The 25920-nt window shown below is 37.5% G+C and overlaps 1 protein-coding gene across 3 annotated transcripts in view; it reads right to left on the bottom strand.

The window, feature by feature from the left end:
• CCDC91 (coiled-coil domain containing 91) overlaps window positions 1-25920 on the bottom strand; it is a 400614-nt gene that overhangs the window by 304619 nt on the left and 70075 nt on the right. For 2 of the 3 annotated variants that reach the window (XM_055572830.1, XM_055572840.1), the window contains exons 2-3: window positions 10570-10612; window positions 4042-4120 (exon numbers count right to left, since the gene is read on the bottom strand). In XM_055572830.1, coding sequence (XP_055428805.1) covers window positions 4042-4120; window positions 10570-10599 — 109 coding nt within the window. In that variant the 5' untranslated portion in view covers window positions 10600-10612. Of the gene's footprint in view, window positions 1-4041; window positions 4121-10569; window positions 10613-25920 lie in introns of those variants that run through there. The other variant, XM_055572850.1, reaches the window with a different exon arrangement.

Genomic DNA, 25920 nt, shown 5'->3' with positions numbered 1-25920 from the left:
AGATAGAAAGTAGAATGGGAGTTGACAGAGGCTGTGGGGAGGGGAAATTGGGTAATTATTGTTTAATGGCTAAATAGTTTCAGTTTTACAAATGAAAAAGTTCTAGAGATTAGTTGCACAACAATATGAATATAACTAAAAATACTGAATTGGACACAAAACTGATTAATATGGTGGGGAAAGGGATAAATTGGGAAATTGGGATTGACATATATGCACTACTATATATAAAATAGGTGAGTAATAAGAACCTACTGTATACCACAGGAAACTCTATTCATTACTCTGCAATGACTTATATGGGAACAGAATCTAAAAAAGAGTGGATATATCAATATGTATATGTATAATTGATCTGCTTTGCTGTACAGCAGAAACTAACACAACACTGTAGATCAAATATATTCCAATAAATCATTAATTCAGTTCAGTTCAGCTGCTCAGTCGTGTCTGACTCTTTGCAACCCCATGCACTGCAGCATGCCAGGCCTCCCTGTCCATCACCAACTCCCGGAGTTAACTCGAACTCATGTCCATTGAGTCGGTGATGCCATCCAACCATCTCATCCTCTGTCATCCCCTTCTCTTCCTGCCTTCAATCTTTCCCAGCATCAGAGTCTTTTCAAATGAGTCAGTTCTTTTTTAAAATTGTGGTTAAATGCATATAATGAAAAATATTCCGTTTTTATTATTTATAAATTTTAAAAGGCACAGGTATATGACAAGGGCCAAGGAAATGAGACAGAAAAAAAAGTGATACAGTAGCTCAGACCAAGAAGCAATTATGAGAAATGGAACAAATTCAGTGAGAACTGTATTTTTTTTTACAAGAAAAATAAGACTCAAGTAAGCAGACAGGGGATGAGGGCAGGTATGACAACCAGAAGCAATGGCAAACAGTAGCAGACATCATCTAGAAACATAATGTAGATCACAGTTTGATTCATAGGCTTCAAACAACAGCCAGGGAGACCAGCTAGAGGGTAAGGCTATGAAGGAGAGAGAAAAATGCTTGAGGCAATTCTTCTCACTGAATAGCAGTATAGCACTAGTCGTTCGGTCATATCTGACTTTTTGAGACCCCATGGACTGTAGCCCGCCAGGCTCCTCTGTCCATGGGATTCTCTAGGCAAAAATACTGGAGTGGGTTGCCATTTCCTCCTCCAAGGGACCTTCGCAACTGTACATAAATGAGACTTCATTAATGTGCATTAGAGGATACCCCAGGTTAACCTGTTATAGAAAACTCTCTTGAGTCTTTAAATTTTATACCAATTCTCACTGAATAACTTTTTCTGAAATGAGGCAATATTCATCACAGTTTTACTAAGAGTAAAGGCAAGAAGAAAAAAGGAGATTCATAATTTCATATTCATTCACATCCTACATTCTCCAACTCCTATGATTAAGGAAGTGCATAGAGCTGCTGCTGCTGCTGCTAAGTCACTTCATTCGTGTCCAACTCTGTGCGACCCCATAGACGGCAGCCCACCAGGCTCCCCCGTCCCTGGGATTCTCCAGGCAAGAACACTGGAGTGGGTTGCCATTTCCTTCTCCAATGCATGAAAGTGAAAAGTGAAACTGAAGTTGCTCAGTGGTGTCCAACCCTCAACGACCCCATGGACTGCAGTCTTCCAGGCTCCTCTGTCCATGGGATTTTCCAGGCAAGAGTACTGGAGTGGGGTGCCATTGCCTTCTCCAGTGCATAGAGATATATCACTAATTAGCTGCCTCAGCATAAGAAGGGATGGGCCTAGAGATAATAATCTGTGTGAAGAAGCAACATGTGCATTTCATTTACTCTGCAATTTTTAAATTTTATTATCAGCACTGCACATAATCCAGTATTTTAAAAGATCCCACTAAGTAAATGATGCTAATATTACAGAAAAATGCATGTCCCTAGGTACCTCCTTTGATTGACAGTATTGAAAGCTAAAACAGATAGTCTCAGAGGCAAATTATCCCAGTTGCTATAAGGAAATCATCCTCTAACCGACCGCCAGCCCTATAGCAGACTAATCACTAGGCACACTAGGCCAACTCACTCACTACTTACAAAACCATTTGAAATGTTCTATGTCTGATATCTGTGTTGCACTATTTCATACTCTCTTTATTTCTCAAGTCTCTTTTTTTCCTCCTGTTCCCTAACTATGGGCATCTAAATTTCTCTACTTAACTCCATTCTTTCTATATGCAGCTTCCCACTCTGATCTCCTACAACTTCAACTGTCATATCAGCGGGAAAACTCCCAAACCAAGACCTCCAGTCCACCTTTCTCCTGAACTCCAGGTACTTTAAATAAACATGTCTAAGACAAAGTAATTAAGGCCTCATACTGTCCCAAACCAACTCTTTTAAATTCTCTATTTCTTTCATGGTAATACTATACTTTTTAGAACCAAGTCTTGTAACCTTAAAAATCAACTCTGACTCCTCCTTCACCCAAACATGCAATCAGTCAGACAGACAGTCCTGCTGATGCTTTTCTCAAAAGACAGAGTTCCTGACAATATACTGAAACAAGAACCTGAAAGTCTAGATTTCATTCCTAAACATATTTATCTGTATCAGACTCCAAAACTTTCATAAGCTATCATTTCATTATCTGAACAATGGGAAGAATGCAGCTGCCCTACCTAATTCACAATAAACAAATACATAATGGTGTGCTGAAAATCCTCAACCATTATGTAAATATATTATCTAGTCTTCCTACCCACCTCCTGCTGTCACCCTAGTCTAGTCATTTATTCACTTACTTATTCATTCATTCACTCATTTTTTTCTTTAATTATAGGACCAAGTACAATCCAGGTACTATGTTCAGCATTTAAAACATAACAACAGAACAAACAGATGTAGCCTTACATAACTTACAGTCTAACATGAAAGTCAGAAAACAGGTACATATAGATGGGAGAAGGTTATCTGGGAAAACTTCCCAGAAAAAGAAAGAATAAAGTAAGAAACATAAAACAAACATGAATCTATATGGCAAGGGTGTGGGGGAGAGCAGCAGTAGGAAAAAGATGAGCAATTTGAGGCAAAGGAAACAATACTTATACCCCTCAAACAAGAATGAGTATCCCAACAGTGCCATCCTCTTTTCCACATTTACACCTTTATTCCATGCATTTTTCTCCCTTCAAAATCTGTCTCCATTCTTATCTCTGCCTATTGAGATTAAATTCATCCTTCAAAGCCCAGATAGACGATATATAACCAGTTTCAAGGACAATACTTGACTCATTTGAGGCATGAAGTAACATTTGCTAAAGGAATGGACGACAAAATCATCATTCTTCCCAAATCACAAATCTGCTTCATATTACATATATACACACACTTGCCTTGTCTTTCCTTGAAGTAAAGGACATGTCTGCATAGTGTCTCATGCATAAAAGGTACTCAAAAATATTTGTAAAATGAATAATTCTAATAATCTGAGACAGACCTGTTAAAGAATATTTTCATCTTCGACTCCTGACTTTACAATAATTTGGAGGAAAAAAGAAAACACAAAATAATATTTAGACATGAATTATATTAATACTGAACATTAGGTCTTCCACAAAATACTTCTCAATAATGGAACTTATTTTTGTATTTCATTTCTTAGATGGCTTAATTCTTAATATTTTTGAATGATTTTCCTATAGATATACTTCTAAATTTAAATACTGTGGGGGATGACAAATAATCTTTAGAATATTAAGAAAAAGAAGTCTCTAATTAATAGACACTCTAAAAAAATTACTTGGCATCTCACCTTTCTAAAACTAAAACAAATTTGGAAATTCAAATTGCACTTTAATTTCATTTTAATGCTGATGGTATCATTTTTGGAATCATGCCTCAAGCCACCATTTCAGAATTTGTTATGTAATTCATAATTAGTTATGCAAAAAACTAGGTTAAGTTTGGGTCATTCCATTTATCAGATCAAAGAAGGCAAAGTGCAAAGGTAGAAAGGTGCTTTCAAAAGAAAGACAAAAGTACTGAATAGGAAAACATTCGAAGTTACTCTATACTACCTGCAGGAAAAGCAGCCCAAGGAATGGCAGGAGATGTAGTTTGGGTTTCCCCATTTCCACCATCAAAAATCTCTGCCGCCTGTAAAACGAAGGCAAAATTATTTTAGAAAATCTGAAAAGTAGAAATGTTATTTAAGCAATTAAGCCTCCCAATTCTACAAGCGTAATTCTCTGTAATACACTGCTGCTGCTGCTGCTGCTGCTGCTGCTGAATCGCTTCAGTCATGTCCGACTCTGTGCGACCCCATAGATGGCAGCCCACCAGGCTCCCCCGTCCCTGGGATTCTCCAGGCAACAACACTGGAGTGGGTCACCATTGCCTTCTCTGCTGTAATACGCTACACATTTTCAAATTTCCTCTGAATACTAAATTGTTTTTCAGTCTTCAGTGCTACCACCTCCAACCACTAGTCAATGCCCCCAGTGCTTGTGCTCTCTCCTTGAGTAAAACTTTCCTTCTTACTCAGATATATTTCCTGTCAATGAAATTTTATTTTACATATCCTCACAGTTGAATTTCTGAACCTGCAATATTTACCAATGTATATAAGAAAAATACATTATTTTTCTTCAAAAATAGACACTAAATCTTTTTACTTAATTATCACAAGATCAAAAAGAGATTAAAGAAACAAGATTTACCCATAGCTTTAATAATATACCAGGCTTCCCTTGTGGCTCAGCTGGTAAAGAATTCACCTGCAATGAGGGAGACCTGGGTTGGATCTCTGGGTTGGGAAGATTCCCTGGAGAAGGGAAAGGCTACTACCCACTCCAGTATTCTGGCCTGGAGAATTCCCTGTATAGTCCATGGGGTCACAAAGAGTCAGACACAACTGAGCATCTTTCACTTTCACTTTAATAATATACCAGCTGGACTTACCAGCATTCAACATTTAGAAAATTCCTAAACCTGACATTTAAATTAAACCCTCATTTTAAACAGTTTTAAACTATGAGACAGCCAATTACTGAATTTTGAGTTTGTGGGTAAAAGTGCAGAGTTTTATCTCTCTTAAGTGTTCAGGTCACAGGAAAATTGCTACTGGAAAAAAAGGGCCAGAATTTCAACTTGGATTTTGCATTGAGTTGTCAGCCAAAAAGAGTCAATTGGGCAACTGACAAGCCAATTGAGGGAATCTGCCACAGGAGTTCAGAGAAGGCAATGGCACCCCACTCCAGTACTCTTGCCTGGAAAATCCCATGGACGGAGGACCTGGTAGGCTGCAGGGGGGGAAGACCCCAGGCTTCCATGGGGTCGGGAAGAGTCGGACACAACTGAGCGACTTCACTTTCACTTTTCACTTTCATGCATTGGAGAAGGAAATGGCAACCCACTCCAGTGTTCTTGCTTGGACAACCCAAGGGATGGGGGAGCCTGGTGGGCTGCCATCTATGGGGTCGCACAGAGTCGGACACAACTGAAGTGACTTAGCAGCAGCAGCAGCAGCCACAGGAGTTAAGTGACGTTGAAGTGAGAGAAGCTCACTTCACTCAGTGAAACTAAGCCATGCCCGTGGGGCAACCCAAGATGGGCGGGTCATGGTGGAGAGATCTGACAGAATGTGGTCCACTGGAGAAGGGAATGGCAAACCACTTCAGTATTCTTGCCTTGAGAACCCCATGAACAATATGAAAAGGCAAAATGATAGGATACTGAAAGAGAAACTCCCCAGGTCAATAGGTGCCCAATATGCTACTGGAGATCAGTGGAGAAATAACTCCAGAAAGAATGAAGGGATGGAGCCAAAACAAAAAGAATTCCCAGCTGCGGATGTGACTGGTGATAGAAGCAAGGTCCAATGCTGTAAAGAGCAATATTGCATAGGAACCTGGAATGGCAGGTCCATGATTCAAGGCAAATTGGAAGTGGTCAAACAAGAGATGGCAAGAGTGAATGTCAACATTCTAGGAATCAGAGAACTGAAATGGACTGGAATGGGTGAATTTAACTCAGATGACCATTATATCTACTACTGAGGGCAGGAATCCCTCAGAAGAAATGGAGTGGCCATCATGGTCAACATAAGAGTCCGAAATGCAGTACTTGGATGCAATCTCAAAAACGACAGAATGATCTCTGTTCGTTTCCAAGGCAAATCATTCAATATCACAGTAATCCAAGTCTATGCCCCAACCAGTAACGCTGAAGAAGCTGAAGTTGAACGGTTCTATGAAGACCTACAAGACATTTTAGAACTAACACCCAAAAAAGATGTCCTTTTCATTATAGGGGACTGGAATGCAAAAGTAGGAAGTCAAGAAACACCTGGAGTAACAGGCAAATTTGGCCTTGGAATACAGAATGAAGCAGGGCAAAGACTAATAGAGTTTTGCCAAGAAAATGCGCTGGTCATAACAAACACCCTCTTCCAACAACACAAGAGAAGACTCTACACATGGACATCACCAGATGGTCAACATCAAAATCAGATTGGTTATATTCTTTGCAGCCAAAGATGGAGAAGCTCTATATAGTCAACAAAAACAAGACCAGGAGCTGACTGTGGCTCAGACCATGAACTCCTTATTGCCAAATTCAGACTTAAATTGAAGAAAGTAGGGAAAACCACTAGACCATTCAGGTATGACCTAAATCAAATCCCTTATGATTATACAGTGGAAGTGAGAAATAGATTTAAGGAGCTAGATCTGATAGACAGACTGCCTGATGAACTATGGATTGAGATTCGTGACACTGTACAGGAGACAGGGATCAAGACCATCCCCATGGAAAAGAAATGCAAAAAAGCAAAATGGCTGTCTGGGGAGGCCTTACAAATAGCTGTGAAAAGAAGAGAAGTGAAAAGCAAAGGAGAAAAGGAAAGATATAAACTTCTGAATGCAGAGTTCCAAAGAATAGCAAGAAGAGTTAAGAAAGCCTTCTTCAGCGATCAATGCAAAGAAATAGAGGAAAACAACAGAATGGGAAAGACTAGGAATCTCTTCAAGAAAATCAGAGATACCAAAGGAACATTTCCTGCAAAGATGGGCTCGATTAAGGACAGAAATGGTATGGACCTAACAGAAGCAGAAGATATTAAGAAGAGATGGCAAGAATACACAGAAGAACTATACAAAAAAGATCTTCATGACCCAGATAATCACGATGGTGTGATCACTGACCTAGAGCCAGACATCCTGGAATGTGAAGTCAAGTGGGCCTTAGAAAACATCACTATGAACGAAGTTAGTGGAGGTGATGGAATTCCAGTTGAGCTATTTCAAATCCTGAAAGATGATGCTGTGAAAGTGCTGCACTCAATATGCCAGCAATTTTGGAAAACTTAGCAGTGGCCACAGGACTGGAAAAGGTCAGTTTTCATTCCAATCCCAAAGAAAGGCAATGCCAAAGAATGCTCAAAGTACTGCACAATTGCACTCATCTCACATGCTAGTAAAGTAATGCTCAAAATTCTCCAAGCCAGGATTCAGCAATATGTGAACCGTGAACTTCCTGATGTTCAAGCTGGTTTTAGAAAAGGCAGAGGAACCAGAGATCAAATTGGCAGCATCCGCTGGATCATGGAAAAAGCAAGAGAGTTCCAGAAAAACATATATTTCTACTTTTTTGACTATGCCAAAGCCTTTGACTGTATGGATCACAATAAACTGTGGAAAATTCTGAAAGAGATGGGAATACCAGACCACTTGATCTGCCTCTTGAGAAATCTGTATGCAGGTTAGGAAGCAACAGTTAGAACTGGACATGGAACAACAGACTGGTTCCGAATAGGAAAAGGAGTTCGTCAAGACTGTATATTGTCACCCTGTTTATTTAACTTATATGCAGAGTACATCATGAGAAACGCTGGACTGGAAGAAACACAAGCTGGAATCAAGATTGCCGGGAGAAATATCAATAACCTCAGATATGCAGATGACACCACCCTTATGGCAGAAAGTGAAGAGGAACTCAAAAGCCTCTTGATGAAGGTGAAAGTGGAGAGTGAAGAAGTTGGCTTAAAGCTCAACATTCAGAAAACGAAGATCATGGCATCTGGTCCCATCACTTCATGGGAAATAGATGGGGAAACAGTGGAAACAGTGTCAGACTTTATTTGTCTGGGCTCCAAAATCACTGCAGAGGGTGATTGCAGCCATGAAATTAAAAGACGCTTACTCCTTGGAAGGAAAGTTATCACCAACCTAGATAGCATATTCAAAAGCAGAGACATTACTTTGCCAACAAAGGTCTGTCTAGTCAAGGCTATGGTTTTTCCTGTGGTCGTGTACGGATGTGAGAGTTGGACTGTGAAGAAGGCTGAGCGCCGAAGAATTGATGCTTTTGAACTGTGGTGTTGGAGAAGACTCTTGAGAGTCCCTTGGACTGCAAGGAGATCCAACCAGTCCATTCTGAAGGAGATCAGCCCTGGATTTCTTTGGAAGGAATGATGCTAAAGCTGAAACTCCAGTACTTTGGCCACCTCATGTGAAGAGTTAACTCACTGGAAAAGACTCTGATGCTGGGAGGGATTGGGGGCAAGAGGAGAAGGGAATGACAGAGGATGAGATGGCTGGATGGCATCACTGACTCGATGGACGTTGAGTCTCAGTGAACTCCGGGTGTTGGTGATGGACAGGGAGGCCTGGCGTGCTGCGATTCATGGGGTCGCAAAGAGTCGGACACAACTGAGCGACTGATCTGATCTGATCTGAATGACCACCTGGGAAGCCCCACAAGTGGGGGAAGGCCAAAAAAATAAAATAAAATAAAAATACTGCATATTCCTTGACCTAGACATTCCATTTCTAAGAATTCATCCTAAACATATAATTGTAAAAATTTACCCAAAAGGATGTATACCAAAAGGTTACTTAGACAATCACTGGATACAATCTAAACATTTACCAGAAACCTGATTAAATAAATCAACTTTTACTCATATACTGGAATTCTCTAGAATCATAAAAAATGTTTTAGAAAAAAAAATCTTAATAACATCTAAAATATGTTCACATAAAAATACAGATAGTACTTGTCTAGAAAAAACTATATATTTATCTAGAAAAAAGGTAAGAAAGACAAAAAACAAATTAAAAACAAGGTTTTCTAGTGGCAATTTTTATCCATTTGGTTATTAGTCCTTTTTCAAATTTTCTGCACTAAAAATACTTCTAAAATTACAATACAATTATTTTTTTAACTGTATTAAAAATCATTTCAGAATATTCCATCAATGCTTAATTCACTGACATTGATAACTGTACTGTTGTTAAGCAAAGGAATATCCTTATTCTTAGGAAATATTAACACACACTAAAGTATTTAGGAATAAAGAAACATAATGTATTTAACTGATCTTCAAATGTCTCCTCCCAGAAAGGTTTCTATACCCAAGGATAGAAACCTGTCATATTTCTACAACAGAATGTAGAAAGAAAGAATCCCAGCAACCATAATTAAATTGGAATGGTTGGTTAGCATTGTACCTGTGTAACATTCAAAGGAATAGATCCATTAAATATACACTGAAGTATAACTGTTACTCTACAGAATACTATCTACTCTTAGTTCTCTGATAAAATAAATCAAGAAACATATTAAGATTCAGTCACCCAACAACCCAAAATACTAAAGCAAATGCAGAAAGCATATCAGTGTGCTAAACAAAAAGTTTTAGATGAAATGCAGAAAATAGATAAATTCATATTCTGATTATTTCCATATTAACAGAGAGCAACAGGAGAGCAACTGATCCTAACCTAAAATAAACTGATACCATTCTTTCATGACATTCAGAACACTGAATATATACTAATGTCTCATTTCTCCTATTGTAATGTCATCAATTACAGTCACTGTCTTTAACAATCTCCTTTTCACAAGTTCCAAACTAGATAAAAGTCTTTCTTTAAAAAAAAAACACAGAGCTCACTTGATGGTAGTTCCAGGAGTTGAGCTCAGGCATCTTGACTCCTAATCCAGAGATTTTCCTGCAAGACTATACTGGCTCCATAAAAATAACTGGGTTACAAAATATTTCAATAAAATGAACACACACTGAAAAGGATCAGGGAAAAGACAGGGCTTCTTCAGTTAACAATTTCCTTACAAAGCATCCAACTAAAACCTGAGAGAATAATCTAACAACACAAACACACTAATTAGCTCTGTAAGCCACCAAAAGGTGATGTACTTAATACATTAAATCAACTCATTACAGGTATAAACATGAAAATATGTCACAGATCTTCAACACTCATCCCTCATCTCACAAGTATTTCCTAATAGACATGTATCCCAACAGAACCATCTGCTGACAATTTCTCAAATCTCTTCTTTAGTGCTTCCACCAGTAGAACTTAATTACCTCAATTTAAAACATTCCTATGGGTATGATCAAGTGTTCAATAATAATAAATCAATTTTAACTTTCAGAGGGAATATATTTTAATTTTTCTGTATTTCATTTTTTTATTCCAGAGTTACATTCAAAATGATCAAGAAAGGATCATGAACATCAATGATTAATAAAACATTTAAAACAATTACATAAGTAAAATAAGGTAAATAATAGCACATACCTCAAAACCACCAAAATCATCATCATCCATTCTTTAAGTGCACCTGAAAAACAAAAGACATTGAAACAGGCCCACACACATAGTCATTTATGTCAGAACACTTCTCTCTCTTAAGGGTATATACATTTTGATTTGTTTTTTTGATCTGTAAATTAGAACTATTTCATTTGGGTTAAGAAAATGATTTAACTAAATGCATATGCATTTTTAACACAAAAAGACTGAGATTTTTTGGACAAAATTAGCCATTCTGGCAATATTAACAATTTCTGTGACTTTTTCAGCAACCATGTATTTTGCCATTTTGTGTTGAGACGCCAGGAGTGGAAAAATATTCTTTTACATTTTAATTTGCTTTTCCCAAATTGGCACTAGGGCTCAATTCAATAATGCTTCCTGCTTTTTGCATCTATTCCTCAGTTGTCTGGCAACATCAGCACAAACTCCAGCTAAGAACAGGACTGTGGTGAATTTTTGGAAATCTGTCCCACACCACAAAGGTTCTTCCCTTGGTTTCATGGCCGAGGTTGATTTAGATTTTCAAAATTGATCAGCATTTTTGAGCTGTGGCCACAACTTCTGGAGCATTTTGATATGTGTATTTTTAGCTGAAACTGCTTTGCACTTTTGGAAAAATGTGGAGCAAGTTACTAGGCTGATCAAGATAAATCAAGTCATGTATTCATGGAGACCAGGGAAGAGAAAAACACAAGCAAATATCCATAATACCTCTCTTCTTTACCCTTAAAATATGTAAGCGAGACAAGCAGTGGGATAATGCATGCTTTATTTTGTCCTAAATGCATACTATAAAAATAAAAGGGTAAAACTATGAGTGCCTAGAGCTTTAAAAAAAAGAAAAAGGAAATGCTTTCATCGAACAAACCATGAAAGATCTAAAAAACCTAGAAAGGTAAAACAAGTAATGAGTGATATATATAAAACAAAACTAAATTTACAATAAATTGTGAATTGGTGGACAGAAGTCACACTCTGGTCAATCACTGGTTTTCCTTTTCTATCTTTCAAAAGTGGACATATTCAAATATTAATTACAGCTTTCTTGACTCAATAATACAAGATGAACTTCATTACAGAAAATCTCCAACTTCTAAAAAAAGAACAAAAACAGCTAAGCAAATTAAACTGTATATACTAAGCAGTAAGTCTAAAGGTATTTTCTAAGGCATGTTGCTCTGACTGAAAAGCAGTTGTCATGCTTTACCTTGTCACCAAAATTACTACTGTGTGTGCGCGTGCTCAGTCATGTTCAACTCTTTGCAACCCCAGGGACCACAGCCTGCCAGGCTCCACTGTCCATGGGATTAATTAACACTAATGCCTTGAAAACTAAAACTCAAAAATAGTCAAAGAAAAGTAAACAGTAAAAAGCAATCTCAGGATTGTTTTATTTTAATAGACAAAATTTATTTTCCCAGAGACTCAGTAGGCAATGACACTATAAGAAATATATAGATAGAAATATTCAATACATTATAAAAATAGACAACACTAAATTAACTAGAATATAATACCAGTATTGTCACCATTACCCACAATTTAACAATCTGATGAAAAATTTTCAAAAGATGTACTTCTCCAAAAATCAAAACGAAGCAAATCATCCACATACACTTAAAAAATATGAACCAGACTTTCAGAAACTTTTGATGGTGGTTAGTTTGAAATGGAATTCACATTAATTCTGATGCAAGCGAGTAGAAATCTGTATGTGATTACATTTTTCATGAAGAAATTATGAAAGAAGAGTGATATGGATACTGAGAATTAACCAAGTCAAATTATAAACACCAAGTTTGTCTTTTCCATGTGTCCCACGAATCTCCGGAGACAATTAAAAGCTATTTTTAGCATCTGCAAACACTGTACCCAAATAATTTGGTTTCAAAAGAATGGAATTTTTAGAGTAATGCATCTATGTGTTTTCATATGACACAGACCAATAAGTTATTTGTTAAGATAACAGAAAATTTGAAAACAAAAACAAATACCCATGCCTAAGAATCATTCCAGCTTGTTTGCCTGTGTTAATCAACCAAATACCATCAGCTTCCTAAGTACTATTTAGCTCTACAAAAGAAGATGCTAGTGACCGCAGATGCTTTCCATACCCCAGCAACTATTACATATTAAAATGCAGATAAGTCATCCAGTATTTTCAAAGAAATATTAATATATTTTAAAAAGGCAAACGTGTCCTGAGGTTCTTAAAATACAATACTAGGGAAATAAAGATTATTTTAAAGTAATAGCCTTTCTCTGAATAATTTAGTTCAAATTCTGAAATAGTTTGTTTCCTTCTGAACATTTTAAAGAGCAGAGGAAGCAAAATTAACAGCACTGATTTGTCAAAATCAACTTTACAAAATACAAAAACTAAAAATTAGTTTTTAAAGGAAATATTACAAGTGTGGGCTTCTTTATGTATTTAGTTAGTCCAATATATTTAGAACACTGCTTCATCTACAGTGCATTTATTAACCTTTTAGAAGACTTCCAGCATTTAACATTATCTGCCTGAAGTACATATAAAATTAAGCAACACCAAATAGTTCTGTAATAAAAGTTATAGAATCATGAGCCTGGCCAAAAAAATTGGCATATCCATGCAGTTTATTCTTTGGTGTCATGGCAAGTGGAGAGATGAACACTTTGTTATGATTAGTTATCTATGTTGAAAGAGTCCATAAAATCCAGCTTTAACAATTCGGACATGACTTAGTGACTGAACAACAACAATTCTCAGACTTCTTTACTTCAGAATTTAATCTCTTTTGTTGCATTACTATATTAATTCTCTCCTAAATTACCCTCAGTATTTAATATATTGCCGATATTTCACAAGAAAAACATATACACAACACTTAGAAAAGAAAAATGGTTAGTCGCTCAGTCATGTGCGATTCTTTGTGACCCCCATGGACTCTAACCCATCAGGCTCCTCTATCCATGCACAACCTTTAATGTAACATTTTTACTGAGCAACTCTACAGAAGGGATCACTCAAGGTCCTCAAGAAGTTACAGTCTGCTGTAGAGCAGAGGGTAGTGTGTAAGAAGAGCATGCAAATACAAAAAAAAAAAAAAAAACACACAAAATATAAAAGGGTCTTACAAAAGAAGAAGAACATGCAAGGTGGGAAAAAATTTTCAGAAGTTGGAGCATCATGAAATCCTTCAGGTAAAAGGAGACATCGGAAATTTATTTCAAGACTTAGCAGAGAATTTAAAATGGCACATTAAGAACATGGATTATACTCAAGTCTTTTCTTAAAATCTTTTCCTAAAAGATAGCAAGCAAGGATTGGATTGTTTGCTTCCATATTAAACAAAGGTCAAAGAGTAGGTAAAAAGAAAAAAACTGCAAAAAAAAAAAAACCAAAAAACGGAAAGCAAATACAAGGAAGATGAATCTTACACTATCAGTAGGGAAAATGAGAATCAATCACATTTATATCAGGGAAACCACAAAAAGCTCAGGAATGGGCAGCACTGAAAGACGAGTAAAGATGAGACTCAACGTAAGAATCACAGATATATCCCAAGATCCCCTCCCAAAATCAGCACAACTGGGCAGTTAATAATTCCTCATCACAGAAGAAGACTGAAGGTTTAATCCTTGGACAGTGTAAAAGCAAGAATCTCTAGACTGGAAGATCAGAGACAGGTGACTAAATCAAAACTGTATTAAATTTTAAGACCCATGCCCCCATCTTCTTTCACCACTCAGGAACCAAACTGCCATTTGCAGGTCTTCAACTTCTAAACAGCAGATTATAAGATTCTTCTCTGATCTAATCTAATCACTCCCTGACAAAGGACCTCACCAGACATTCCACAAAGATACAGCTCACTCAGGTAACACTGCTTTGACAAACCCTACCCATATATGGGTCAAGAAGCAACAGTTAGAACCCTGTATGGAACAAGTGATTGGTTCAAGACCAAGAAAGGAGTTTCAAAGGGCTGTCGGCTGTCATCCTGTTTGTTTAACCTACATGCTGAGCACATCATAAGAAATGCCAGGCTGGATGAATTACAAGCTGGAATCAAGATAAGTGGGAGAAACATCAACAACCTCAGATATGTAGATGATACCACTCTAATGGCAGAAAGCTAAGAGGACTAAAGAGCCTCTTGATGAGGGTGAAGGAGGAAAGTGAAAGAGACAGCTTAAGACTAAATATTGGGGAAAAAAAAAAAAAAAACTAAGATCATGGCATCTGGTCCCATAACTTCATGGCAAATAGAAGGAGAAAAGGTGGAAGCAGTGACAGATTTCCTCTTCTTGGGCTCCAAAATCACTGCAGATCATGACTGCAGCCATCCATGAAATCAGAAAAGGACTACTTCTTGGCAGAATAGTGATGACAAATCTAGACAGTGTGTTGAAAAGCAGAGACACTACTCTGCCGACAAAGGTCTATATACTCAAGGCTATAGTCTTCACAGTGGTCCCATAGGGTTTTGAGAGTGAAAAGTGAAAGTCACTCAGTTGTGTACAACTCTTTGCAACCCCATGTACTGTAGACTGCCAGGCTCCTCTGTCCATGGAATTCTCCAGGAAGAACACTGGAGTGGGTAGCTGTTCCTTTCTCCAAGCGATCTTTCTAACCCAGGGATAGGACCCAGTCCTCCCACACTGTGGGTGGATTCCTCACCATCTGAGCCACCAGGGAAGCCCATGGTTGTGAAAGCTGGACCATAAAGAAGGCAGAAAGCCAAAGAATTGATGCCTTCAAAATTTGGTGCTGGAGAAGACTCCTGAAAGTCCCTTGGACAGCAAGGAGATCAAACCAGTCAATCTTGAACGAGATCAACCATGAATATTCACTGGAAGGACTGATACTAAAGCTGAAGTTCCAGTGTTTTGGTCATCTGATGTGAAAAGATGACTCATTGGAAAAGTCCCTGATGCTGGGAAAGACCGAAGGCAGAAGGAGAAGGCATCAAGAGGATGAAACAGCTGGACAGTATCATCGATGCAATGAACATGAACTTTGGGGAAACTCCAGGAGATGGTGAGGGACAGGGAGGCCTGGTGCACTGCAGTCCATGGGGTCACAAAGAGTCGAACATGACTGGGCTACTGAACAGCAACCCACATACATGTAATTCCCAATTTGCTCCTTATTTCATTAAGAGACAAAATAAGTATAACAGTTAAAAGAAGGGAATATGGATTTTGGCTGCCTGGATTCAGATTCTAGCTCTGCCACTTAAACTGTGTAAAACTGGGCAACTTATCATTTTATGATTCAGTTTTCTCATCTGTCAAATAGGAATAATAATAATGGTAACTAATTCCTAAAGTCCTTGTGAGGATTAAATAAGTTAAAATAGACGAAGCACTTAGAACAATGTCTGACACAATTTAATCATTACATAAGCATAAGCTAACTTATTATTAGTGTCTCAATCATATCTGAACAGATAGCCAAGGACAATCACAGATATGTAGAAATGAAATTATGGTTGCCGGGGGGTGGGGGAAGGATAATTTGGTTGCCTTTGAGAAGGCCATGTACACACTGCAATATTTAAAATAGATAAACAGTAAGGACCTATTGTATAGCACATGGAACTCTGCTCAATGTTATGTGCCAACCTGGATGGGAGAGGGGAGTGGGGAAGAACGGATACATGTATATATATGGCTGAGTCCATTTACTGTTTACTTGAAACTACCACAACATTGCTAATCAGCTACACCCTAATAAAAATAAAAAGTTTAAAATATGGGGGAAAAAACAATAAGAATATTCAAATGACAAAAAAAGAAAATAGCTAATATGAAAAGAGCAGAGGTCAATTACTAATAGCTCCAGAAAGAATGAAGTGACAAGGCCAAAGCAGAAATGATGCTCACTTGTGGATGTGTCGGGTGTGAAAGTAAAGTTCGATGCTGTAAAGAACAATACTGCTTAGGAACCTGGAATGTTAGGTCCATGAATCAAGATAATGTGGACATGGACAAGCAGGAGATGACAAGAGTAAACATTAACATCTTAGGAATCATTGAACTAAAATGGACGGGAATGGGTGAAGTTAATTCAGAATACTATTATATCTACCATTGTGGGCAAGAATCCCTTAGGGGGGAAAAAAAATGGAGCAGACTTCATAGTCAACAGATGAGTCTGAAATGCAATATCTGAGTAAAATCTCAAAAAATGACAGAATGATCTCGGATCATTTCCAAGGCAAACTATTCAACATCACAGTAACCCAAGTCTATGCCCCAACCACTGATGCCAAAGAAGCTGATGTTGAACGGTTCTATGAAGACCTACAAGACCTTCTAAAACTAACACCAAAAAGAGACATTTGTTTCATCACAGGGGATTGGAATGCAAAAGGAGGAAACAAGAGATACCTAGAGTAACAGGCAAGTTTGGCCTTAAAGCACAAAATGAAGCAGGGCAAAGGCTTACAGAGTTTTGTCAGGAGAACACATTTGGTCATTGGTTATAGGAAACACCCTTTTCCAAGAACACAAGAGATGACTCCACACATGGGCATCACCAAATCGTCAATATCAAAATCAGATCGATTACATTATTTGCAGACAAAGATGAGAAGTTCTATAAGTTAGCCAAAACAAGACCTGAAGCTGACCATGGCTCAGATCATCAGCTCCTTACTGAAAATTTCAGGCTTAAATTGAAGAAAATAGGGAAAACCACTAGGCCATTCAGGTATGACCTAAATCAAATCCCTTATGATTACACAGTGAAGTGATGAATAGATTCAAGAAATTAGATCTGGTAGATGGAGTGCCTGAAGAACTATGGACAGTTTCATAACACTATACAGGAGTCAGTGAACAAAACCATCTGAAAGGGAAAAAAAAAAAGACAAGATGTCAAAGCGGTAGTCTGAGGAGGCTTTACAAATACATGAAGAAAGAAGAGAAGTGAAAAGCAAGAGAGAAAGGGAAAGATATATCTAATTGAATGCAGAGTTTCAGAGAAGAGCAAGGACAGATAAGAAGCCCTTCTTCAATGAACAATGCAATGAAGCATAGGAAAACAACAGAATGGGAAAGACTAGAGATCTCTTCAAGAAAATTGGAGAGATCAAGGGAACATTTCATGCAAGGATAGGCACAATAAAGGACAGAAATGGCAAGGACCTAACAGAGGCAGAAGATATTAAGAGGTGGCAAGAACACACAGAAGAACTATATAAAAAAGGGTCTTAATGACCAGGATAACCACACTGGTGCCGTAACTTACCTAGAGCCAGACATTCTGGAGTGTGAAGTCAAGTGGGCCTTAGGAAGCATTACTAGGAATAAAGCTAGTGGAGGTGACAGAATTCCAGCTGAGCTATTTAAAACACTAAAAGTTAATGTTGTTAAAGTGCTGCGCTCATTATACCAGAAAATTTGGAAAACTCAGAAGTAGCCATAAGACTGAAAAGGTCAGTTTTCATTCCAGTCCCAAAGAAGGGCAATGCCAAAGAATGTCCACAGGAGAATTGTGCTCATTTTGCATACTCATTAAGATTACACTCAAAATCCTTCAAGTTAGGCTTCAGCAGTATAGGAACTGAGAACTTGAGGATGTACAAGCTGGATTTAGAAAAAGCAAAGGAACCAGAGATCAAATTGCCAACATTCATTGGATCACAGAGACCAAGGAAAGGAATTCCAGAAGAACATCTACTTCTGCTTCATTGACAATGTGAAAGCCATTGTCAAAGACAATTTACATTGTCTATGTAAATCACAACAAACTATAGAAAATTCTTAAGGAGATGAGAGTATCAGACCACCTTACCTGTCTCCTAAGAAACCTGTATATGGATCAAGAAGCAACAGTTATAACCTTACATGGAACAATAGACTGGTTCAAAATTGGGAAAGGAGCATGACAAAGTGTACAGTGTCATCCTGCTTACCTAACTTATATACAGGGTACATCATGCAAAATGCCAGGATAGATGACTCACAAGCTGGATTCAAGATTGCAGAAAAAATATCAACAACCTCAGATATGCAGATAATACCATTTGAAGGGCAGAAAGGGAAGAGGAACTACAGATCCTCTCAGTTCAGTTCAGTTCAGTCGCTCAGTTGTGTCCGACTCTTTGCGACCCCATGAATTGCAGCACGCTAGGCCTCCCTGTCCATCACCAACTCCCAGAGTTCACCCAAACTCACATCCATCGAGTTGGTGATGCCATCCAGCCATCTCATCCTCTGTCGTCCCCTTCTCCTCCTGCCCCCAATCCCTCCCAGCATCAGAGTCTTTTCCAATGAGTCAACTCTTCGCATGAGGTGGCCAAAGTACTGGAGTTTCAGCTTTAGCATCATTTCTTCCAAAGAAATCCCAGGGCTGATCTCCTTCAGAATGGACTGGCTGGATCTCCTTGCAGTCCAAGGGACTCTCAAGAGTCTTCTCCAACACCACAGTTCAAAAGCATCAATTCTTCAGCGCTCAGCTTCCTTCACAGTCCAACTCTCACATCCATACATGACCACTGGAAAAACCATAGCCTTGACTAGACGGACCCTTGTTGGCAAAGTAATGTTCTGCTTTTGAATATGCTATCTAGGTTGGTCATAACTTTCCTTCCAAGGAGTAAGCGTCTTTTAATTTCATGGCTGTAGTCACCATCAGCAGTGATTTTCCAGCCCCAAAAAATAAAGTCTGACACTGTTTCCACTGTTTCCCCATCTATTTCCAATGAAGTGACGGGACCCGATGCCATGATCTTCGTTTTCTGATTGTTGAGCTTTAAGCCAATCTTTTCACTCTCCTCTTTCACTTTCATCAAGAGGCTTTTTTTAGTTCCTTTTCACTTTCTGCCATAAGGGTGGTGTCATCTGCATATCTGAGGTTATTGATATTTCTCCCAGCAATCTTGATTCCAGCTTGTGCTTCTTCCAGCCCAGAGTTTCTCATGATGTACTCTGCATATAAGTTAAGCAGGGTGACAATATACAGCCTTGACGTACTCCTTTTCCTATTTGGAACCAGTCTGTTGTTCCATGTCCAGTTCTAACTGTTGCTTCCTGACCTGCATATAGGTTTCTCAAGAGGCAGGTCATGTGGTCTGGTATTCCCATCTCTTGAAGAATTTTCCACAGTTTATTGTGATTCACACAGTCAAAGGCTTTGGCATAGTCAATAAAGCAGAAATATATGTTTTTCTGGAACTCTCTTGCTTTTAAGAGGAGAGTGAAAATGCTGGCTTAAAACTCAGTATTCCAAAAACTAAGATCATGGCATCTGGTCCCATCACTTCATGGCAAATAGAAGGGGAAAAAGCAGAAGCAATGACAGATTTCTTGGGGCTCCAAAACTCATTGCAGATGGTGACTGCAGCCATGAAATTAAGATGCCTGCTGCTTGGAAGGAAAGCTATGACAAACCCAGAGAGCATATTAAAAAACAAAGACATCATTTTGTGAACAATGGTCTGTATAACCAAAGCTATTGTTTTTCCAGTAGTCATGTATGGATGTGAGAGTTGGACCATAAAGAAGGCTGAGTGCTGAAGAATTGATGATTTTGAATTGTGATGCTGGAGATGACTATTGAGGGTATCTTGGACTGCAAGGAAATTAAACTAGTCAATCGTAAAGAAAATAAACCCTGAATAGTCATTGGAAGGACTTAAGAGGAAGCTAAAGCTCCAATACTTTGGCCACCTGATGCAAAGAGCTGATTCCCTGAAAAACACCCTGAAGCTGGGGAAGACTGAAGGCAAAAGGGGAAGACAGTGGCAAAGGATGAGATGGTTAGATAGCATCACTGACTCAATTTGAGCAAACTCCAGGAGACAGTGAATGATGGGAAGCCTGATATGCTGCAGTCCATGAAGCTGTATAGAGTCAAACACAACTTATGAGACTGAACAAAAGCAACAGTATGAAAAACAGAAATTAACTCCCCAAAAAAGGAGAAAAGATGGAAGAAACAGAGACTACATATGAGAGAAATATTTGCTAAAAAATAAAAACTATAATGAATACCTTCAGAGAGTTGAGATCACAAGACAGTGCATTCATGAAATAATAAGAAGCTTTAATTTGGGAGGGAAGTTGGGTGGTATATAACAAGACTATGGTCTTTTTTTTTTTTTTTTTAGCTTTCACTTTTATTTCTCCATTATATACCTTGCTACTTAAATACAGTAGGATCCCTCTGTGCCACATAAAATGTGAATAAAAATGTCAACTTCTCAGGTTTAGTACAAAAATTAAGTCAGATAACAGAATATATTATAAAGTATCCAAAATGTTATAAGTCTCAAAAAAGGAAGAAGGTTTCTTCTGTATTTAGCTAAACTTTAAAATATGAAAAATATCTCAAATAGTTTTTGGTTTAACTCTCACATAAATTGCCTAGGAATCAGTAATATGAAAATATATTTAATAGCTTATATGACGCACCTAAAGCAGTGCTTGGAGAGATATTTAATAGCCTAACCATTTTTTTTAATATGAAAATATAAATGATTACAGAAATTAAACACTTCAGGTTGGATAATAAAGCTAAGAAAATCTCCTTTAAGAAGCAGAGTATAAAAGAAAAAGAAATGAGAAATCAGAGTAAAAATGTAAGAAAAGTATAAGATCCAGTCTAGAATATGCAATATTTAATTTTAGGAATTCTAGAAAGAACAGAGAAAACAAAAGATATATCATGAGCCAAATAACAAAAGAAACTTTTTAAAACTAAAAGATATAATTTGCAGATTTAATGGTTCCTCAGGTATCTAAGAAAATAGAAGTAAAAAGCCACACTAAGAGTGCAGTGTCTTACATCCTACAAAAAAAGAGAAGATCCTACAAGCTTATAAAGAGATATATATGTAATGGTATTAGACTTTACAAAAGCATCACTGAAAAGTGAAAAACAATGAAGCGATGATGTTAAGATTTTGAGGGAAAATTTTACAACATAGAACTTTATAATCAGCCAATCCAACAAATAACCAAGTACAGGGAAAATAAGTCATATTCACACCTGACAGTCTCAAAAAAAAAAGTTATTTCCCAACAATTCTATGGAGTAAAGAAATAAGACATGAGAGAGATACAGGATTAAGAAAAAGGAGATCCAAATAAAGTGAGAAACAAAAGGAATTGTCCCAGAAAAATGAAGTGAGTAGCAAGAAGAGACAGCAACAAGTCTAAATTGGAGTAGAGAGGAAAGCTCCTGGGAGATGTATTTGAGGAAATGAAGTTAAATAGACTGTCTCTGTTTTACCCTAATAAGAGTAATTTTAAACAACTGGAGAAAAATGTAGGCTTGATTAAGTGATTAGAAAATTAGCTAAATGAAAACAGCGAGAAAACAATGTGTTAGACAGGAAAAGCAAACATAATATACTACCTTTTTCAGCTGTGAGTAGTATGTACATGGTCATAATCATGTTAACAGTGAATAACTACCTGTACCAAAATTATAATATAACCATATTGGGAAGGTAAGAGAAAGATGATGAAGGATGTGGTATGAGCCAGAGGTAAAAGACAGTTTAGGTCTGATCTTCCATATTGGAAAGACAATGGGTATGAAATTTAAAAATCAAGACATAGCAATAATAAATGTTATTTTGTGATTAACTGGTAAACACTAAAAGATTCAGCTATATATGCTGTTAAATATCTTGCTTCTAGAAAGCAAGAAATGGAGAAGCTGGAAGAGAGGGCATCATAAGACGGACTTCGGCCATAACAAGACTTTTACAACTTTAAACTGCGGGCTCTCATAACTGACTTTTTTAATGACAGCATAAAAAAAAATCATGGCACAACTAATCAAGTACCCTTTATTTGCGTCAAAATACTACTCTGAAAAGAAAACTCAAGGCAAGTTTTATTTTTCAAAACAAACTGTAAGAGAAGGCTTAAATAGTTTAAATTAGCCTTTAATCAGTGAATAAATGGAAAATGTTTCATGTTAGTCTTCTTTATGACATATTCCCATATTATAAATATTTATACAAAATGTAAAAGTGTATCTCAGACACCAAAGTTGCTCAAAATAAAATGCAAAAAAACACCAAATAGAAAAGTAGACAATTTAAGTAACTGACTTCAAAAATTACCATCTCCAGAGATTATCCAGAGTATTCAGTCATCCCAAAGTGCCTTACACTGTCCACTCAGCATTTAAGTCAATCTCTATCCCATCTGGAAAATTACTGGCTAACCAACATCCAAAATTTTTTCTGTTTGAGACTATTTCATGCCATGTTTCCTAAAAGTAACAGACAGGTGATTTTTTTCAGACAATCCAGAGCAAATATAAATTGGTAAGAGGAAACCTAACAAAGGAAATACACATAAACACAGACAGACACACCCCCTTAGCTAAGGTAAAAGTGAACAGCCATTAATTAAGACTGAACTAAAAGGAAGAGTCTAATCAAAACACAAAATCAGAATTTCAAGCTTATCTTGTCAAGGAAATCATTTACCTGAATTTCCATAAGGTCTTCCAAAGTAATTTATGGACCATTTCTTAAACTTTTTTACTCCCTAGAACCTTGAACTATGCAGTTCCTAGCACACAGTAGGAGCTCCAAAAAGTATTTTTGAATCAATGCTTTTGGAATAAATGACTGAATGAAAGCAAATGAGTTACTCATAGTTCGTCCATTACTCTGCTTTTCCTCTTATTTCTCCAAGAAAAATACACTGGAGTTTGAGCACAAAAAGTCTACATCTTAGAAGAAATTACAGTGCCACACTCACTCTCTTATTCAATTATTATTGTGGGTAATGGTAATTTTGAAACTTCCTGTCGTTATTGTTGTTTTTCAGTCACTAAGTTGTGTTCTACTCTTTGCAACCCCATGGACTGCAGCACATCAGGCTTCCCTGTCCTTCACTATCTCCCAGAGTTTGCTCAAATTCATGTTCATTGAGTGGGTGGTGCTATCTAACCATCTCATCCTCTGCCATCTTCTTCTGCTAACTGTGTAGAGGTCAGCACGCATGCACAGAGAAAGTTCTTTGGGTTCCTCACTGGGAACTTTATGCCCATAAACAATATAATCTTTCTCTGATCTAGCTCTCATGAGGGAAATTCACCAGAGAAAAACTTTATATTCTTAGTCTGGATTCATGTTTTTTAGCCAATGGATAAATTTAATTCAGGAGAGAAATTGCAGGAGACCTCATTTCAGCCTCAATCCAAGCCACATTTACATTAAACTTTTAAGACTAGAGACACTTTTCTGGTTCTTATAACTCTTGGTTCTATTTCTCAATAGCTTCAGAACCTAGAGTTCTTATAAGGCAGGAGATAATAGCTCTCATACAGAACCACCAACAAACAATATCCAACTGCCTGTCTTCTGCTTAGAAGGATCATAAAATTCATGCTTCCCATCTTCAACTGGGTCCACAGCGCTGCCAACCACATACATTTTTTTCTTTAATTAAACCTCTTGCTCCCCTTCTCCAGAAGCTATTTCAAAGATTTCGCAGCTCTCCTCAAACTTTCCAACAAATTACTTTCAGTAATCGAAGTACATGATCAAGCCTCCTGCTAAACAAAAAAGGCATTTTAAGGGAAGGCCCTTTACTTTTTTCTACCAAAACTATAGTTACTAGCATGTGTACCCAACTGTGATGTGCTTAGTCGCTTCAGTCGCGTCCAACTCTTTGTGACCCCATGGACTGTAGCCTGCCAGGCTCCTCTGTCCATAGGGATTCTCCAGGCAAGAATACTGGAGTGGGTTCCCATGCCCTCCTCCCGGGGATCTTCCCAACCCAAGGATCGAACCCAGGTCTCCCACAGATTCTTTACTGTATGAGCCACCAGGGAAGCCCAACTACTCCACTTCATTCTGCTCATAAGGAAAAAGAATTCCTCCACTTAAGACTAATTCCTCCATCTGTGCTCTGAGACCTGACTCTCTCAGTTATTCCTTCTCTTTATTAAATATTCAACTTTCCCCTTTTATTTGGCTCCTTCCTATTAACAGTGAAACATGTTCCACGTCCTACATCTTTAAAAATGAAACAAAACAAAAACAAAAGCAAAACCATCCTTAACTGCACATTCTTCTCCAACCACAGCCCTCTCCTTTTCACAACTCAACATCATAGATGCTCTATTCTTAAAGACCTACAGACCATGCCTGCAACCAATTACCTCCTTTTCACTAAATGCAAAAAGACACTTTCAATTCCTTGTCATATTTGAACACTAACAGCATTTGACCAGTCTTTCCTTCTCAAAACACTCTCAATCTCCGGCTTGCAAAACAACCATACTTGTTCCCTCTTTCTTCCTGTTTCTCCGACTGCTTCTTCCCAGTCTCCCTTACAGGTCCTTCTTCTACCTACCCTTTAAATGCTGGCATTTTTATCTGACTTCAAATAAATTCTCTAGGTTATTCATTCCTTCAGATTCATTTTAAACAATTCATTTTCAGATTGTTTACAAACAATCTAAGGGATCTCTAGTTCAGATCCACCTCCTGAGCTACAGATCCATAAAATCAACAGACAACTGACTAGTTTCTTTTTCATCTAACAGGTACTTGAATACAATCAAACCTGAACCTAAGATCTCTCCCACCAACCTCAAATTGACTCTTCCTCTAGGATTGGCCAAGAACAAAAGCTGGAGTCATCCTTGCCTCCTCCTTCTCTCACCAAATTCTGTGTCTTAAATACTTCTAGAATTTATCTACTCAATTGCTAATATTTTTACCCTAGTTAAAGCACCTTTATGTTTTATCTGGTTCATAGCATCAGCCTTCAAAATAGTTTTCTGCTTCCAGTTTGCACCTTTCTATTCCATCCTCCACTCTGCTACACAGGTGATTTCTTCTAAAGATTCATGCCTCTATAGAACACAAACTCTGGAGTCTCACCACTAAGCAAAGCAAACATGAAGACAAAGTTGTAAATTGAGACTAATGATTAGAAGTAAAAGTATATTCTGCAAAAAGCCTACAATTATATCATAATATTAAGGCAATATTATGAGGGTACTCTATATAACACACAATAGAGAAAAGTGTTAGTGAACAACACAGTACAGTGTTGACAACTTTATAAAGTGCTTCATATCTTTCATAGCGTTATATGTGCTTTTTTATCTTTTTCTATTTTATAGTGAATTTTCATTTATCTGGACAGATATATTTAATAACCTCATCTACCTGGAACATGGCTGTTCTACTATAATAAGCATAAAACTCTTAGGTAGATTGTTGTTGTTGTTGTTGTTGTTGTTGGGTAAGAGTAAAATTAAAACACAATGTCTCAGTGTTCAGTTATTTAACCACAGACAGCTTTAAACCTTTGTTAAGAATTTGTTAACTCTTCTCCTAGACATAATTAGAGCAT

This window comes from Bubalus kerabau, chromosome 1, assembly GCF_029407905.1.
Source record: "Bubalus kerabau isolate K-KA32 ecotype Philippines breed swamp buffalo chromosome 1, PCC_UOA_SB_1v2, whole genome shotgun sequence".
Lineage (NCBI taxonomy): Eukaryota > Metazoa > Chordata > Mammalia > Artiodactyla > Bovidae > Bubalus > Bubalus kerabau.
This window is presented reverse-complemented; position numbering and strand designations above follow the sequence as displayed.